The sequence below is a fragment of the Cynoglossus semilaevis genome, chromosome 1, assembly GCF_000523025.1.
Source record: "Cynoglossus semilaevis isolate Cse_v1.0 chromosome 1, Cse_v1.0, whole genome shotgun sequence".
Classification (NCBI taxonomy): Eukaryota; Metazoa; Chordata; class Actinopteri; order Pleuronectiformes; family Cynoglossidae; genus Cynoglossus; species Cynoglossus semilaevis.
The window spans coordinates 6,057,493-6,073,771 of record NC_024307.1 but is presented as its reverse complement, the minus strand read 5'-3'; the positions used below and the strand labels follow the sequence as shown (position 1 = coordinate 6,073,771).

Genomic DNA, 16,279 nt, shown 5'->3' with positions numbered 1-16,279 from the left:
TGTGTTTTACGCCAAATTATGTAATCCATTTAAAGAATCGACTTTGTTTGTGTGTCTCACGGGACTCAACGTCACCTAAAGGCAATAACAATGTCCTCATCCACGGGCTCTTCTCCAACCACTTCATCTTCTGACACAAGAACCACTTTCCCCGTAAGGTCAGCACCACAAGTCATCGCCGACGTACGGCTCTGACAGGACGTGTAATCATCCGCCTTACACAACCCAAAATGCGATGCACAAAAAGTGAGGTAAGCCGACAGATACGGTCCTTTTTTTTTTTTTATTCCCATAAACAAAAGACCTGCAGTGCAGAGAATCTCTGACATTCATCAGCAGAGGCTTATTAAAAAAAAAAAAAAAAAAGAAAAGAGAGAGAGAGAGAAAACCAGCCCTGCTTTTAAATTCATAGGCAAATATTTCACAATATCTACATCGCTAAAAGTCACACACTCACGGTCCAAACATTGAACGCAGTAGTCGATGCTCGTGGAAAACATTCAACGAGGAACATAAAACGATGGACGTGTCGTCTACGCTAACGTCGTGAGCTAACAATCTTCAACTACGTTTATTACAGATAAATATGATTTCAGCATCGACATCAGTGTCCGGGTTTTTTTTTTTTTTTTCCTCCGTTGCTGTTAACGTCAGATCAACATTACACAACCCACACACACACACACACACCCACACACACACACAAATCCACCTACAGTCAGACAGACCCACTGAACACTGCAGCAGTAATATCCAATGCAATAGCAAGGAAGTGCGCCACCTATCTGTAAGAAGTCTGTGCACGCATCACACGCACAGAATACACACTCGACTTAAAAAGTGACACCTGGCTGCCGGTCAACGTGGTCAATGGTAATTTGACCGTCCACCACCGTGTGGCGTGATATTCAACTAAAAACAAGGCAAAGTGAGATGAGTCGTTCAGTCAGTGTCTCCTAAAATAATCTAAACAGCATGAATGAGTGACTGGCAGCACGTGCTAATAAGAAAGAAAAAAAAATGGCTCAACATCATGAACATTTTAGAAAAAAAAAAAAAGTTGCTACGAACATGTAAAAGGTTCTTTCGTTGGCTCAGGGTAACGACAAGCACGTGATTGGACGATAAAACAAGGAAACAGTTTCTGATGACATCACAGTCCAAGATGTTTGGTTATATGGCTGAGGGTCGCACAGTCACGCAGCGTTTTTTTTTTTTTTTTTTTAAACCCATCAGATAACTAGAGGTTTCCAACCACTGGTACCCGGACCCATATCGAGTCATAATTTATACAACAAAGGGCCACAGGAAAAAATGTAATCTTTTTGTGTTTTGGTTTTTGTTAAATAACTGGATTTTGTTCTAATTATGGAGGCCACTTGCCCTTGAAGATGCTCGCCAAAATAAAAGTCTTTGGAGAGAAGGCAACAGAGCAGGCTTTAGAATCCAAAATAATGCACAAACTCTAAGTTCCTACAGTAGCACCCTCTCTCTGTGTATAATATATAGCATCACTTTAATGCACTTTATAATTTTATTTTGTATAGTTTTTTTTTTCTTACTGAACTGCATAATATGCATATAGTCTCACATATAAAATGGACCGGGGGGGGAAGGGGGGGGGCTGGGGACCCCTGACAAAAACAGGTCAACAGTTCAATTTTGAAGTTAAATTACTAAAGGCTGGGAGTACACAAGTATAAAGCATACAGTATATATATATATATAAGAGTATTATAAGGGTTCTACATCTATGTCCACAGTGAAGCCTGTGAAGGAATAAACGTGGTAGAAATCACTATTAACCTATCACTATAACCCAGTATGTCTGTTTAAGCTAAGCACTTCCCTGGTTACACTCGGAGGCAGAGGGCATGAATAAGGCAGGTTATAAAAAAAAAAAAGTTTGTTATTTATAGCTTTAACAGTATGGGTCAACACAAACATTAGGACGAGACAGAATAAGTTAAAAACATGTATAAACGATAGCTTCCTTTAAAACCCGCTCGTCTCCTAAAGCTGCTCAGAAACAAAATCATACGAACTCAACCAAACGTGAAGAAGAAGAAGAAGAAGAAGAAGAAGAAAACCCCACGCTCTTTGAACTCCAAACCAAAACGGAACGCATGTGTGCGTGCTACTATGTACAGGTACGGACATAAAAGGAGAGAGTTTACATATTTACATACAAACGTCAGTCCCTGATCGATTAAGGCCAAAGTGCTGCAGTTGCACGCGTCGCCAGTAGGCTGCGTGTTTTTTCCTCAGTTTGCAGATTGCAAAGTAGATGATGAGACACAGTAATACTCGAGGGCTTGGCTTCATCAGAAAGAATAACCCAAAGCTAACCCTAACCTTAAGCATCAGTCCAAAGAATTATTATAACTTTACAAAAATCAGGATGTTTTTTTAAAATATCTTTTTTTTTTTTTTTTAAACATACATCAGCACTGGAGGTCACATGACACAGTCCTGATTTTCCAGTTGGCTTGTTGGTGACGCTCTCATCCTGAGAGTGTGTATTAGTTGTATTTGCTGTTTACAGGTTCTGGGTGATTCCTAACCAAAGTGTCCGAGTGTTTGGATTGGCAGGATCGCCTGGACTCCTCGGCGTGGGTCAGAGCATGCCGAAGCCTTCGCTGCCCTCACTGATGGCCAGCTTCAGCAACTTGTGCAGCTCCTCGTAGGAATCGTAGGTCGGGAGGCACAGCTGGTTAAAACTGGACGGAGAAAAACAAACAAATGTACCTTTATATTTACGTGAATATCAAAGAAAAGTGTTAAATGTGAAACAACAAATAAATAAAGCTCAGACGTGCTAACACAGGACAAAGATAATCTCCAGAAAAGTGAGTGCACTTAAATAACCAAACGGCAGATGACGTTTTTATTGCGTTCTTTTGAAACTGCACCAACTTTTCTGGAAATCTTATCTTTGTCAAAACTACTTCAACAACTTTAAAAACACATTAATCACGTTCACGACGCCACATATTTCTTGGCTACGAGACGTGAAACACAAGAGTTCTTTCTGTTCTGTCAATCTATTTAAAACAGATCTATCTTTTAAGAATGGACTAAAATATTCTTAAAAATACTGGTCACTGACAAATTGTGAACCTGGGCAGAAATTATAAATACATTATATACATTTAGTTACTTTTTCTGTCAAATATTTTAAAAGTGTTAAAATGATTTTTTTTTCCCGTTTAACAACGTCCATAAACTAAAAATATACGCCAACATTTTAATGCAACAACAAGATGGCGTCAGACTTTAGCCCCCTAGCTAAACATAGCGGTGGTAAAAGCGAGTCACGTCTTTAGCGGTGAGAGTGATTCCATCCAATCGGTACCCAGAGTGTTCAACAACCTAATCACCACCTCAATCGTTTGTGACATTTGTGGAAAGTACGGTGCAATTTTGTGCCGTGAGTAAATAGCTTAGCTTACGTTATAAACTAAAAATATACGCCAAAATTTTAATGCAACAACAAGATGGCGTCAGACTTTAGCCCCCTAGCTAAACATAGCGGTGGTAAAAGCGATTCACGTCTTTAGCGGTGAGAGTGATTCCATCCAATCGGTACCCAGAGTGTTCAACAACCTAATCACCACCTCAATCGTTTGTGACATTTGTGGAAAGTACGGTGCAATTTTGTGCCGTGAGTAAATAGCTTAGCTTACGTTATTGACGTAGCCAGGGCTCGGCAGCTGCTCAACTCGGTCTCCGTTAATTCACTTGTCACAACAGACAGTCATTGTGTCTTCACGTCACGCATTTGTCGCGAGACGTCGGTGTCGGCCAAAAACGTTTTGGACAAATATAAACAGTTACACTTGCAAATTCCATTTAATTCCAGACTCAGGAACACACCTGGTCTACCTCCATTAGTCTTTCACCGACTCTTAAACAGGAAAACTTAAATAAAAAAATAAGATAAATGAAAATGTCATGCATAAAAGCTAAAATGCTTTTATCATTTTCTATGCCATCTATTGGGGAAACATGGGTATTGCAGGGAAAAGGCAGAAGTATATTGATAATATAAATAAATTATATAATTTGGAAAAGTTTACCGGGCCGGATTTAAAAAGCTGAACAGGCCACACCACGGCCCCTGGGCCTTAGTTTGCCCACACCTAGGTTAGCACCACAAACATCTAGGAACTACAATGTAGACATCAGGTACAACCGATTTGTATTGACACAAACAGTGATGACTTTAGCTGTGGATAGGGGGCGACAAATAGATAGATTTTCCCTGTGAAGCATCGTTGGCTCACCGCTGTCTCTGATTGGCTCACAGTTTACATTGACCGAGTTAACCAATCAGATTCAGACACAGTCGACACTACCAGATGTAGCTTCACTGAACCATAATATGAAGAGTTACTGTCGTACTCACCAGGTGTGTGCTGTGGGCAAAGTGCTGTGTGTGGGAGCGGCGATGATCTGAAAGGACGGGCTGAGGGTGTTGAATCCTCCAGGGGGCAGCTGTGAGGAACCGGTGGTGAACTGCAGGAGACGAGCCAGCTCCTCCTGAGTGAAGCTGGACACCACGGCCCAGAACCACTTCATCACCTGCAGCAGAGAGGGGGAAATCACCGCCATCAGACGCTCTGATGTCGGAACAACAGACGGAACAACGGCCGGAACAACAGCCGGAACAGCAGTCGGAACAACAGCCGGAACAACGGCCGGAACAACAGTCGGAACAACAGCCGGAGCAACAGCCGGAACAACAGTCGGAACAAGAGCCGGAACAACAGCCGGAACAACAGTCGGAACAACAGTCGGAACAACAGCCGGAGCAACAGCCGGAACAACAGTCGGAACAAGAGCCGGAACAACAGCCGGAACAACAGTCGGAACAAGAGCCGGAACAACAGCCGGAACAACAGTCGGAACAAGAGCCGGAACAACAGCCGGAACAACAGTCGGAACAACAGTCGGAACAACAGTCAGACCGGCGACTTCAACGACGTACCTTTTCTCTGAAGTGCCACGACCCGCCCACGATCACAGCGTGAGCCTTGAAGTCCTGAACGTTGATGTCACCGGTGCCGCACATCAGGAGCTGAGGAGATTACAGGTGAAACATGAGGTGGTGAAAAATTAACGGATTTAAAAAAAAAAACGACGACCTCAAAATGTCACAAACCTCTAGCTCGTTCTCATCAAATATGGCAAGAAGGTTTTCTGGAACCAGCTCGTTTAACCCTGTAATTGTTAAGAAAATTATAATTATAACGTTTATGTTACCACAGAAATCTTGTTCTGGATAAGTTGACGCTCCTTTACCTTTTAGGAAGTGTTCTACCTCGTCTCTCACCTGACTGGCCAGTCTGTACTGAGCCAGCAGGTTCAGGTAATGCATCTTATTTTCATTAGTGACAGCGATCTGGGCTCCTCCTGAGATCAGCTCCACCACCTGCACGACCAAGGGCAGAAACATACCGACAGGGGAAGAGTTGAACCCCAGACATGATTCAAGGCATTCATTGAACATTTCAGCTGGGCTGGATTTTGAGAAAAGGAAATGAAAAGGAAAAACAAATGATAAAAAGTTGAATGAACTCCTTCAGAGACACTGCCTGCTTTGTTAACTCCACAGTAGAAACACTGCAGCGCAACATGTGGATCTCTGTGGGAGACAAACGGCCCTCGATGAAGACATAAAGAACTCATTCAAAGCCAGAGCATTTAAATCTGACTGATGGGTTTACTGCGTTATAATAGAAAAACAATGATGTTTATTATATTCAATTTCACGCCTCAGAACCATGTGAATCTCAAACGCTGCTGGGTAATAATAAAAACATAGAATTTAGAAATGGTTTTCAGCCTTGAACCGTTTACATGGTTGGTTTAAAGTTTAGAAGATGAATGTAAACCCCCGGCCCCTCCCCTCATTTGAAGAAAAACAAAACGCTTGCCAAACAAGCAATATGGTTTCTTTTGCTTGGCGTCTTGTTTCTATCTCCTTTGAGATGACATCAGGGACAAAAAGAGGGGGAGTGTCCCTCCTCTAAAAGTGTTGCCTCACCTTCTCCAGCTGTCCCGACTTGCTGTACTTCTCCTCGGCAAACACCAGGTCCATTTCACTCACGTCATTGTTTAGGATGAAGCAGACTTTAGTTTTATAGAACTCTTGGTCATCCGTCTCAAAGTACTGCGTACGAAAGGGAAACAAAATGAAAACACAACAGAATGACATTTTCAAATAAACATGACATTTCATCCTCTTCTGTGGATAAAGAAAACATGATGATTGGGTCGACTCCAGTTCTCGGCTTTGAAATCTTAAGAAGTTTGGCAAACGGCAACACTATCTGGCTACTTCTCCATGAAAAATACAAAACAAAAGTTTCCTGGCTTTTGCGAGGAGTATTTGACGTGATGACAGAGGCGCGGTAGGTAAACAGTACCATCAATCCTTGGTCCATACCTTATAGTTCATCCTAAGGCCAATGATCTGGGCCAGGAAGGAGCGTGTAAATCGAGCCCGGACCAGCTGTTTGTAGGCTCCGCCCAGGGCAGACTCGTACAAACACTTCCCCACGACACGACCCGCAAATTCGTACATCTTGAGACGTAGGTGGGGCGGCCTGTCTGGATTAGGGTGCACCTGCGAAATAGATAAATAATCGTCAGATCCGTTGGAATTTTGTTTAATGTTGAGGTCAGACTAAATGACGTGGGCGCAATTACAGCCAAACTTAACAGATTAACACGTTTTCTGTCATGTCCTAGTGACTAGACATTCCTCAGAACGAAAAACACCCAACAGTTCAACGTTAGTTCAGTTGAATCTGTGGCAATGTTAGAAAATAAACTTAATTAGTCGGAAAACTATTATGTATTTAATTAAATACGCTTCCACTAGGGGGCAGCATATAGGCATAAAAATTCAAAACACAGAGATCAAGGGCTGTGCAAGAACTTCTTTGTGACTTTCTTCAATTCCTGTTGTGTACATCAGCAATGTGTCCAACTAAACAGGCCAAAGCTTAACAGGAAACCAGTTGGATGTGGTGCAGACTTACCAGACCCTGGTTGTTGTCACTGAAGCGGTTGAACAGCTGGTTGGAGGTGTCAAACAGGGTCTTGCAAACCAGCTCAAACCACTCTCTGCGAGGACCGCCCCAGTCCAACGCTGTGGAATAACATCAGGAAGTTGATAGGAACTCTGAACAGTGAAGTACTAACACTGCAGTTAAGACAAGTTTGTGTGGTTCACCTTCTTCATCCTGGAACACCACCTCAAAGTTCTTACTCCAGTCTGACACCGAGAAGTTTCTTGTTGCCTTTAAAGACTTTAAAGGAGCAAGAGAGGAAAAACACAAACACGCAGACGCAAATGAGTTGAAGTGATGAAAGAAGATCGGCTGGATGGCAACATCATTTTATGGATGTTAATCAATCATTTTTAATCAAGTTATCAAGTTGATAGACATGCTGTAAATTCGTACTTTTATTTAAAATTATTTTGAATCGTGTTCTTGTTTTAGATAAATCAAAGTACACCTATGTACAGGTACGACAATGAAAAAAGGAGAGGAAATATTTAATTTTAAAAATTAAAGGTAGGAGCAGGAAGATGGAAAACTCATATGATAAATACTAAAGTACTTTGCCTTGCTAGTTAAATACTACATTTTTGTGTTTCAATTTTTTTTCAATTTTTTTTTCATTTTTGTGATTGCAATTCATGACATATATTGATGAATACATTTAATAGAAAATCTGTTTAATGTCCCATTTGTTTGTCATTCATTTACAGCACAGTGTCATGAAACGCAGCACTCACTGAATCCAGAATGGAGTGGCGAGTGATTTTCAGGCAGGTTTTTGTGCGTGGTTTCTTGACGTGGATGTGTCTGAGTTCACGCTGAAAGAAGACGACTTTGTCTTGGAACGTTTCGGAGCCGCCTGTGGTTAAAAGCAATAAATCACAACTTCAATTTCAGCACAGGTCATTGTGGAAGTTGAAAAAAATAAATAAATACAATCGTGAACACAGATGAATGAAACAAACCAATGTTTTTGTGCAGGAAACGGATGAAGGTGGCAGCCATGATGTTTCTGTCTTTGCAGCTGAGCTCCACAGGGGGCTGTATCCCATCATCCACCACTAGAGTTTGGTATTTGTGAACAGGATCTGGACCATAGTAGGTAAACTGGGAACAAGAGACAAAGAATTATGGGTAGCCCGTCAAACCAATTAAAATATTTCCTGTTTTCCAGCGATGGTTCACGTCGAAGTTACCTTTGTTCCTGGACAGACACGAAATGTGAAAAGGCGCCATGGAATTATTTTCAGGTAGAACTCCTTCACGGAAAGTTGCTGTTGGCCATAAAAAGTTGACACGACCGTTCAGAGGAAAAATGAGTGCAACTCTCTGGTAACATCAAGAAAAGAGTTGGACTGACCTTTGGTGATATGTAACAGTAGACCTTTTTTGGTTTCTTCACCTTCTCTGGCTGGCCCTCCACGGGAGAGTCGTGCTCATCCTCCTCCTCGCCCATAGAGGGCCTCCTTTGAGGAGCCAGCAAAGAGGAGGCTGGGAACTGCCACGTTGAACTGCTGTAGTTGCCGCTGCTGTAAAGGTACGCCTCAAAGTAGATACTGATGCCCGGAGTGGACACGTTCCTCTCCACGCACGTCTTCTCATTCTCTGTGATACACGTGTGAGGTTTTCAAACTAGGCCTGTACATAAATCTATTACTGTAATAATATTAATTATTATTATTATTATTGTAGCCAATCAGGTTTCCTCACCACTGAGAACAATAACGTCAAATTCCCCGTTGCTGAGCAGCTGCTTCTTGTAGGAGATGCGGGCCCTGAAACAGCCCGACTTTCTCAGGGTCAGTCTCAGCAAAACCTGGCACTGTGGCTTGTTGAGTGAAACTGATTTACTGCAGTATTCTTCCAGATTGTCATCATCCACCGTACCCAGCTGGAAGAAGAGGGAGAACAATGGTGATGGCAGTGCAAATCAGAGAACGACCGAACGAGTTTTAGAACGTGAAAAGAGCCAGAGAGAGGAGCTGCGTTCTCAGGAGGGTTATTGTTTACAGTTTAGTGACATGATATTTACATTTATACATTTAGCAGATGCTTTTACCTAAAGCGACCTACAGAGGAGGATTAACGTTATCAAGCATGTGGTTCCTCTGGGATTCAAACCCAGGACTCGCTGCTTTCGAGGCAGGCGTGCTACTATGGAACCGCCACAATTTTCCTTTGGTGTCTTTAACACGACCAACAGGTCATTTAAAAAAAATGAATGTCTATTTTTTTATCTGAACCCATTCATTTGTTATCTACCACTTCAACAGACGAGGGCGATGTTACACCCTGGATAGTTCCACAAGACATTGCAGGGTCACAGACAAACAATCATTCACGCTCACGTTCACACCTTGGGTGAATTTAGATTCAACCTCATCCATATCAAACCAATGTGGATGTTTTTTATTTATTTATTTATTTATTTTGTTTTCTTACCGAATGCACTCGGACGCTGTAGTTGGCTTCATCTGTGAGACTTGTGGAGTTACTTGTGGGGTTCCCGTACTCATCCCTGGGCTCGATCTGCAGCGTGTGCTGCTGCCCATTGACCAGGACCAGGGTGGAGAAATGATAAGCGATTTTTGTTTTGGATGGAACAACGGTACCTGAGACAAGCCAAAGAAAAACTGATATCACCTGATATAAAATACAAGGTAAAAATGATAAAACCCTAAAGATGGTTCTGTAATGTTGCATCATACCTGGCTGAAATATTTTGTAATAAGGGCTGTAGGCCACATTGAGGCCGCCCAGCTTGACGGCAACCTCGTAGCGTCCAGCTTTGCGCACTGTGAAGGTGACTTTGACGACGTTGGACTCTGGTTCTTGAAGAACCTCCTGTGTTACAGGGATGTCCAGAGCCAACTCAATATGGGTGATGTGGACCCTAAGACCCACAGGCCGGTGGGCAGGGAAGGGCTGACCGTTCTTATAGAAGAGCTGAGCAGACACAAGTGCAACAATATGATAAGTAGAGGACACGGAGAACAAAAAAACACTGTCAACCACTGACTTTAAAAAGCGACAAACAGACAAATTTACAAAAACATGAGGTGTGAATCGTCACCTGAACTCTAAAGCTCATAGTCTGGCCCACTTCCTGTGGTTCCTTCCAGTCCCACGACACCTTGCAGGACCGTGGGTCCAGGTAATTACCCCGCACATAGTCGTAGATGCTGCGGTCTCCGCGTCGTCCTGGATCCTCATTCTGCAGAAAGCTGACAACCCTCGCTGCAAGCTCACAGAGGAACTTGATAGTAAAGACAAACGCTATGATGGAAACAGTAATTCCACCTGCCAGAAGGAGGAAATGAGTGAGAAGAAATGAGGGAATTTATCGGCTTATTACAGAGCATAACGAGCGAAGAGCTATCGATCGAATCCTGACATCTTAATGGGAATAAATTTATAGTGAGTCCTCAGGCAGGGAAGTACAGAAAGGCATGCATTAAAACCCTTCAGTCCAGGGGTAAAAACCAAACTCACCAATCACGTAAAACATGAGGTCCCGTATCAAGAAGCACAGCGCCACAGTACAGCCAAAAATGAGAGCTCCCGCTGTAACAAATATAAAAAAATCCAACAATTAGTGAAATAATAATTAATAATAAAAAGACAAAGACTAAAAATCCACAACACGGCTGGGTGTAAAACCATGCAGTAAAAATGTTAACAGCTGGTGTTAACACCAACAACAAACCAAAACGACTTGAGCCTCACCAATCGACCACTTCTCATTCAGACGCCTCTCAGCAAGGCTATGCGCCAGCCGAATTTCGTAGTCCTGGTCTCGACTCCCCCTGGTGGTCTTGAGGATCTTGATGCCGGTGGACAGTTTTATGTAGTCTTCGTAGTAGTAGCCCCAGGCAGCTAGAGACAACTGGAGTTCACTGTCAAACTCAGACAACTCATCCAGATTGGCACAGCCCAGCGTCTTCAGCCTGTGAGGGAGAAAAAGTAAAAAAAAAAAAACTGATAAGCACAACGTTGGCAGTTTGGTTCTTCATGAGCATCTCTTTGAAGTGTTTTAATCTTTGCACTGAAAGTCGACCAGACAGAGTTTCTACGCCCTATAATGTAAGTGTGACTCACACATCTCACAGATACTGCATGTAGTAGTAAAAGTAGCAGCAAAGTGACCATTTCCAGCAAGGAATAAAGTGACTCAAGTTATAGTGGATGTAAAACAAAATAAAAATACAAACAATTTCCAGTGTGGCAAAAACTACAGGCTTTAACAGACGACTATGGCTGAGCAATAATTTTCAATCGCTCTCTCTCCAAAATACCTTTCACTCACTCACTGTAAATCATTAACCAAGTCAAAGACAAACAACAGAGGCAACACGTAGCAGCAAAAGGAAACTGAAGGAGTTGCCAAAAGTACAGAAATGATGGCTTTTGGGTAAAACTGAAACTTTTAACAACAAGAAGAAACTACATGTAGCTTTCTAGAAAATAATTAGAAAGTAACTACCTATTTGACAAAAAAAGGTAAGTACACAAGTACGTTACCACACTGCCTATTTGACAAAAAAAAAAGGTACGGTAAGTACACAAGTACGTTACCACACTTGGTTCTGACAAAATTTTAATTACACCATAAAATGATGGTGACAAAAAATTAATTTGACAACTAACACTAATGTTAACAAATATAATTTTCTATCGATGTGTCTGCACCTCCACCATCCCGTTGTCTAAGTTCTAGGCAGGAACACCCTGCACAGCACAGTTGTATTACTGTCAATAAAAAGGTTTTTATTTTTATTTTTTTACAGTGGTAAGAAGTTATTTTTTTACAGTAACATCCCAACAATGTGTAAAGGATGGACACAAAGACAAACTGCAGACTCACAAACACATTCATGGCATCCTTCTAATTGAGCCAGAATCACATTTTTAGTTCTTTGGTTTATTAAGTTTGAAACAATTTGCTACTGTACCTTTTTTAGACTCTTTTAGCTGATCACAGGAAAAAAACAACAAATGAGAGGAAAGAGGAAATAGAACTACTAAACATAAAAATATGACCCTGAAGGAAAAACTGCAACATCAGGTCAATGTGATCAATGTGCTCAGTCAGTCGGTCTGTACAAGTCAGAGCACGTGCGTGGTGTGTGTCCTGAACAACACACACACATACACACACCAAAACAAATCTGCATTGCTGCAGGGTGTCACAATAGCAGCCTCTAAAGAACAAATTCCACTGCAGTGTCCCTCTGAAAGACTGTTAGCAAAGACAAGGCTGCCCTCAAGTGGACAAATCAACAAAGCCGAGGTGTTAAATATTTCTATAAACAAGAGACTGTATCAACACCAAACAATATTTTTCGCCTGGTCACAGATTAGTGTAAACATTTTGTGCGAACACAAAATGTGACGACCCTCGTCGCTTACGTGTGGTAATAGTGTTCCAGGTTCTGAGAGCAAAGCCACTCCTGCAAAGCGAAATCTCTCAGCAGCTGGATGTGAGCCTCTGCGATTTGCCTCCAGCGCTGCTGCTCCTTCACCACCTCTTCCAGGCGACTCAGTACACTCAGACTCAGTTCCTCCAGTGTCTGCACATCTACATGACACATTCACAGCACATGAATAAATAGGCACCTTTACTGCTACTGCACAGACCGATAAAGTCATTAAACACGAAAACTATAGTGAGGCTTGAAGTTGATTATTTCATGGGTCACGCCAAATTATTTAAATCAAAACATTGACGAATAAATGTGTGATTGTGTCACGCCAAATTATTTAAATCAAAACAACAAACATTAAACAGGAAACTTTTTAGATTATAGTAGTAAACTGCTCATATATATTATATGTATGAGTGTGCATATGCATATATACAAATATATGCATATACACATACATATATAGATAGATATATACACATTATATGCATATATGCAAATATATACATATAGATATACATATATAGATAGATATATACACATATGTATTACAAGAAAATGCTTGATTTTTGTACATTTGTTGGCATCCCTCTTAATTAAAACTTTGGTTGACTAATTAATGCAGTTACCACACTAATAAGTAAAGGTTTACATCAACGACTTCAGTCACAACCATCTTTGTTCTGAAGCTTTGTCTGTTAGTCACCATCTTTGTTCTGAAGCTTTGTCTGTTTTTTTTTTTTTTAATTTTCCAACATTCATCCTGTAAAGTGCAGTCAAAGTAATAACACAACACTGACCTTCAAACAAGTGTCTGTACTGAGAGAGGCTGTGTCCTTGAAGCCATTCCTTGATCTGACTTTCTTTTCCTTTCTTCCAGCGCACCTCCCAGAAGAAGATCCACGACACAGTGCAGAAGAAAAAAGTCAGGAAAAACCTTCGGTCCATCAGACCATCTTTGAGCCTTCACTCAGTCCCCCCAGTGCAAAAAAACAGAAAAGTGCCATGTGTTGGGAAGATACCGGAGTCTCCTATAATGACAATGTCAAGGTTTTTTTTAAGAACATCATCTTTGCAGCAGGTGAATTCCAATGAGAGATACCGGTTAAACACGTGGAAGATAATATAACTAGGAGCTTTCTACAGTAAACTGCTTCGCAAAGAATGCATGAATATTTAAGCGTCACCCTGGCGTTGCGTTGGCTGATGGGAGAATATCATTACAGGTAATCGACAACACTGAAAAATGCATGAACAGCTTGGCAAAAGAATGGTCATAATACTCCCACCGGCATCTGTTTAATTATTAAAAACAAAGAAACTCAGTCAATTAAAGAATTTGTAGATTAAAGTGTGAATCCAACCACGCAGATCGAGATAATGTGGTGGTACAGAGGATGCTGACCTGTCTGAACCTGCTTTCTGTTGTTAAAAACCCTTACTGTTGCCATTGGCCGACACTATTACAAAACACAAGGAAGCTCAATTAGAATGTCATTTCCGTTAGTAAACTTCAAACGAAAGCTTTTTGCGATGTCTTTAAAATGTTTACGTTTAAATTGTCGTCCGCTTTCTGAAGCCAGCAGAGAAACCCCCAATTCCATCGTTTGTTAGCACCGTTAGCATGTTAGGCGGCTACATTCGCATTGGCAGACTGGTGAACGATGCTACGTGCTAAACAAGTTAGCCAACAATGCCAGCGGAATTTCATTAAAGCCAGTTGCTAACCCGAGCCGCTGCCAATATCCACACACGATTACCTGACGCACCTTGCAGCATTACATACACAAACAAAAAACTGCAAAAATACACGGGTTATTTCTCTTTTCATTAAAATCGCATTTACCTTCGGCTGATGCACATTAGCCCTGAAGCAGAAATCATTTATAGTAAAAGTGTCGGCGTTTGTTTACGTCATAATTAAGCGCTTCGACACACGAGGAAAAGCGAAGGGATACACTCGCTACGTTTGGTGTTTTTCTTCAACTTTAGGAAATGGTAAGTGGTTTATAGCATTGTAATTGTATCTTTAATACAGAGTTCTTAATCAATGTGTATAAAATGTACTTATTTAAACACAGCGAAGCTGTTTTTCGGCAGTTAGCTTAGCTACCACCCGTACATAGAGATAGTGTTTAAAAGACAAATACGTATTTTCACAATAGCCGCAAATACACAAAATAACTCACGAGCAGAGAAAGTGTGCACGTTTTGAATCATTGTATACAGTTAAAATGACAAAGTATCAAGGCCAGGGATTATGTACACAAAGAAAAATATGTGAAAAATCTCTGTGTTTTCTAGGGGAAACAGAAAACCAAGAAATATGCTGCAATGAAGCGAATGATTAGCCTAAAAGATAAAAGAATGTAAGTATAGTTTTGTTGTTATATTTAACATTTTTAGTGAGCTCTTCCATCATGTTTGATAATTGTCTTTAACATTTGCATGTCACACGTTTGTCTCAGAAAAGAAAAGGATCGGGCCAAATCAAATGAGAAAAAGAAGAAAGATCCTTCTGCGCTTAAGGAGAGAGAAGTGTACGTCGTGCTACCTAAAGGCTAAAAATACACAGCTTGTTGTTTATTACTTACCTCATTTGCATCACATTGTGTATCTTACAGACCCAAGTACCCATCATGCCTGTTCTTCCAGTACAATACGCAGCTTGGCCCACCATACCACGTACTGGTCGACACTAACTTCATCAACTTTTCCATCAAGGCTAAGTTGGATGTTTTTCAGTCCATGATGGATTGCCTTTATGCCAAATGTAAACTATCTTGCCTTATTTATCAATTACGTTCATTATTTTTTTTCTTCTGTAATTTTTCATCAAAGGACACATTATATGTCATATGTATATTTTGTAGGCATCCCATACATTACAGACTGTGTGATGGCTGAGATTGAAAAGCTGGGATTGAAGTACAGAGTTGCGCTCAGGTACAAGATCATTTTGGCGAGATATATCAGTAACAGTAGTTCATTACTATATAATCTGTTTATTTATAACAATGTCATGTGTATTTGTTTTTTGCAGAATAGCCAAGGACCCCAGGTTTGAGCGCCTACCGTGTACACACAAAGGAACATATGCTGATGACTGCTTGGTTCAACGGGTAACCCAGGTAATTATCACTGAACAAATCACTTCACAGAAATGAAAACACTATATTTAGGTCATTGCTTACTCCATTTAGGGAGCTGTGGTAAAAGTTACAGTATGCAGTAGGTCATATATTGTACGGTGCCAGGCCGAAGCCATCAAGCATATCAACATCAATGACATAGCTAACATGTTTTTGCAGCATAAGTGCTACATCCTGGCTACAGTGGACAGAGACCTAAAAAGGCGAGTCAGGAAGATCCCTGGAGTTCCCATCATGTACATTTCAAACCATCGGTGAGAGATATTTGTGAAACAGATATCAGCTTGATTTAAAGTAACTGCCAGTTCAATCAAAAACAATGTTGTTCTCCTTTCTTACACAGGTATAATATTGAACGAATGCCAGACGACTACGGCGCTCCGAGGTTTTGAGTGATCTACAACTCAGCTGAACATTTACTAGAAATGATTTAAAATTTCCTTTTGAATATTGTTCTCTCTCGATGTATAATAAAGATATTTTCAGGGTTTTGAAGTTTGATTTTGCTAGGCTGTGATCTAGTATAAATAAGATGGTTTAAAGTTTTCCTCTGGTACACATTTTTTGTGTTAATAAATGTTTGAAATACTAAAACCTAATGCAATTTATTTCTGACACTGATTACCTG

The 16,279-nt window shown here is 41.0% G+C and overlaps 2 protein-coding genes across 7 annotated transcripts; one reads left to right on the top strand and one right to left on the bottom strand.

Annotated features, from left to right (window-relative positions):
• Positions 1-2,404: 2,404 nt before the first annotated feature.
• Positions 2,405-14,425, bottom strand: arel1 (apoptosis resistant E3 ubiquitin protein ligase 1). 6 transcript variants are annotated; one of them, XM_008307149.3, is made up of 22 exons: positions 14,346-14,425; positions 13,300-13,530; positions 12,486-12,654; positions 10,803-11,023; positions 10,569-10,640; positions 10,150-10,376; positions 9,785-10,022; positions 9,519-9,688; positions 8,787-8,967; positions 8,437-8,681; positions 8,273-8,350; positions 8,042-8,183; positions 7,814-7,935; positions 7,244-7,319; positions 7,050-7,159; positions 6,452-6,631; positions 6,050-6,175; positions 5,305-5,434; positions 5,165-5,223; positions 4,991-5,080; positions 4,409-4,584; positions 2,405-2,720 (listed from the first exon to the last, which is right to left on the bottom strand). In XM_008307149.3, the coding sequence occupies exons 2-22, from the start codon at positions 13,445-13,447 to the stop codon at positions 2,618-2,620; spliced, it is 3,063 nt and encodes a 1,020-aa protein (XP_008305371.1). In that variant the 5' UTR covers positions 13,448-13,530; positions 14,346-14,425; the 3' UTR covers positions 2,405-2,617. The 6 variants fall into 6 exon arrangements, with proteins under 6 accessions (XP_008305371.1, XP_016893189.1, XP_024910835.1 ...); XM_017037700.2 differs by lacking the exon at positions 14,346-14,425 and adding an exon at positions 14,052-14,312; XM_025055061.1 differs by lacking the exon at positions 2,405-2,720 and adding an exon at positions 3,748-3,766.
• Positions 14,357-16,245, top strand: fcf1 (FCF1 rRNA-processing protein). The gene is made up of 8 exons (XM_008307129.3): positions 14,357-14,497; positions 14,804-14,868; positions 14,968-15,039; positions 15,124-15,272; positions 15,373-15,445; positions 15,543-15,630; positions 15,811-15,905; positions 15,995-16,245. The coding sequence occupies exons 1-8, from the start codon at positions 14,495-14,497 to the stop codon at positions 16,041-16,043; spliced, it is 594 nt and encodes a 197-aa protein (XP_008305351.1). The 5' UTR covers positions 14,357-14,494; the 3' UTR covers positions 16,044-16,245.
• The last annotated feature ends 34 nt before the right edge of the window (positions 16,246-16,279 follow it).

Coding starts and splice junctions, on each gene's coding strand:
- arel1 (XM_008307149.3), bottom strand. CDS start 13,447: ATGGACCGAAGGTTTTTCCTGACTTTTTTCTTCTGCACTGTGTCGTGG. Junction 9,689..9,784: donor TTACAAAATATTTCAGCCAG/GTATGATGCAAC, acceptor GGCTTGTCTCAG/GTACCGTTGTTCCATCCAAA. Junction 7,936..8,041: donor TTTCCTGCACAAAAACATTG/GTTTGTTTCATT, acceptor TTTTAACCACAG/GCGGCTCCGAAACGTTCCAA.
- fcf1 (XM_008307129.3), top strand. Junction 15,631..15,810: donor TGGTTCAACGGGTAACCCAG/GTAATTATCACT, acceptor ATGTTTTTGCAG/CATAAGTGCTACATCCTGGC. Junction 15,906..15,994: donor ATGTACATTTCAAACCATCG/GTGAGAGATATT, acceptor TTTCTTACACAG/GTATAATATTGAACGAATGC.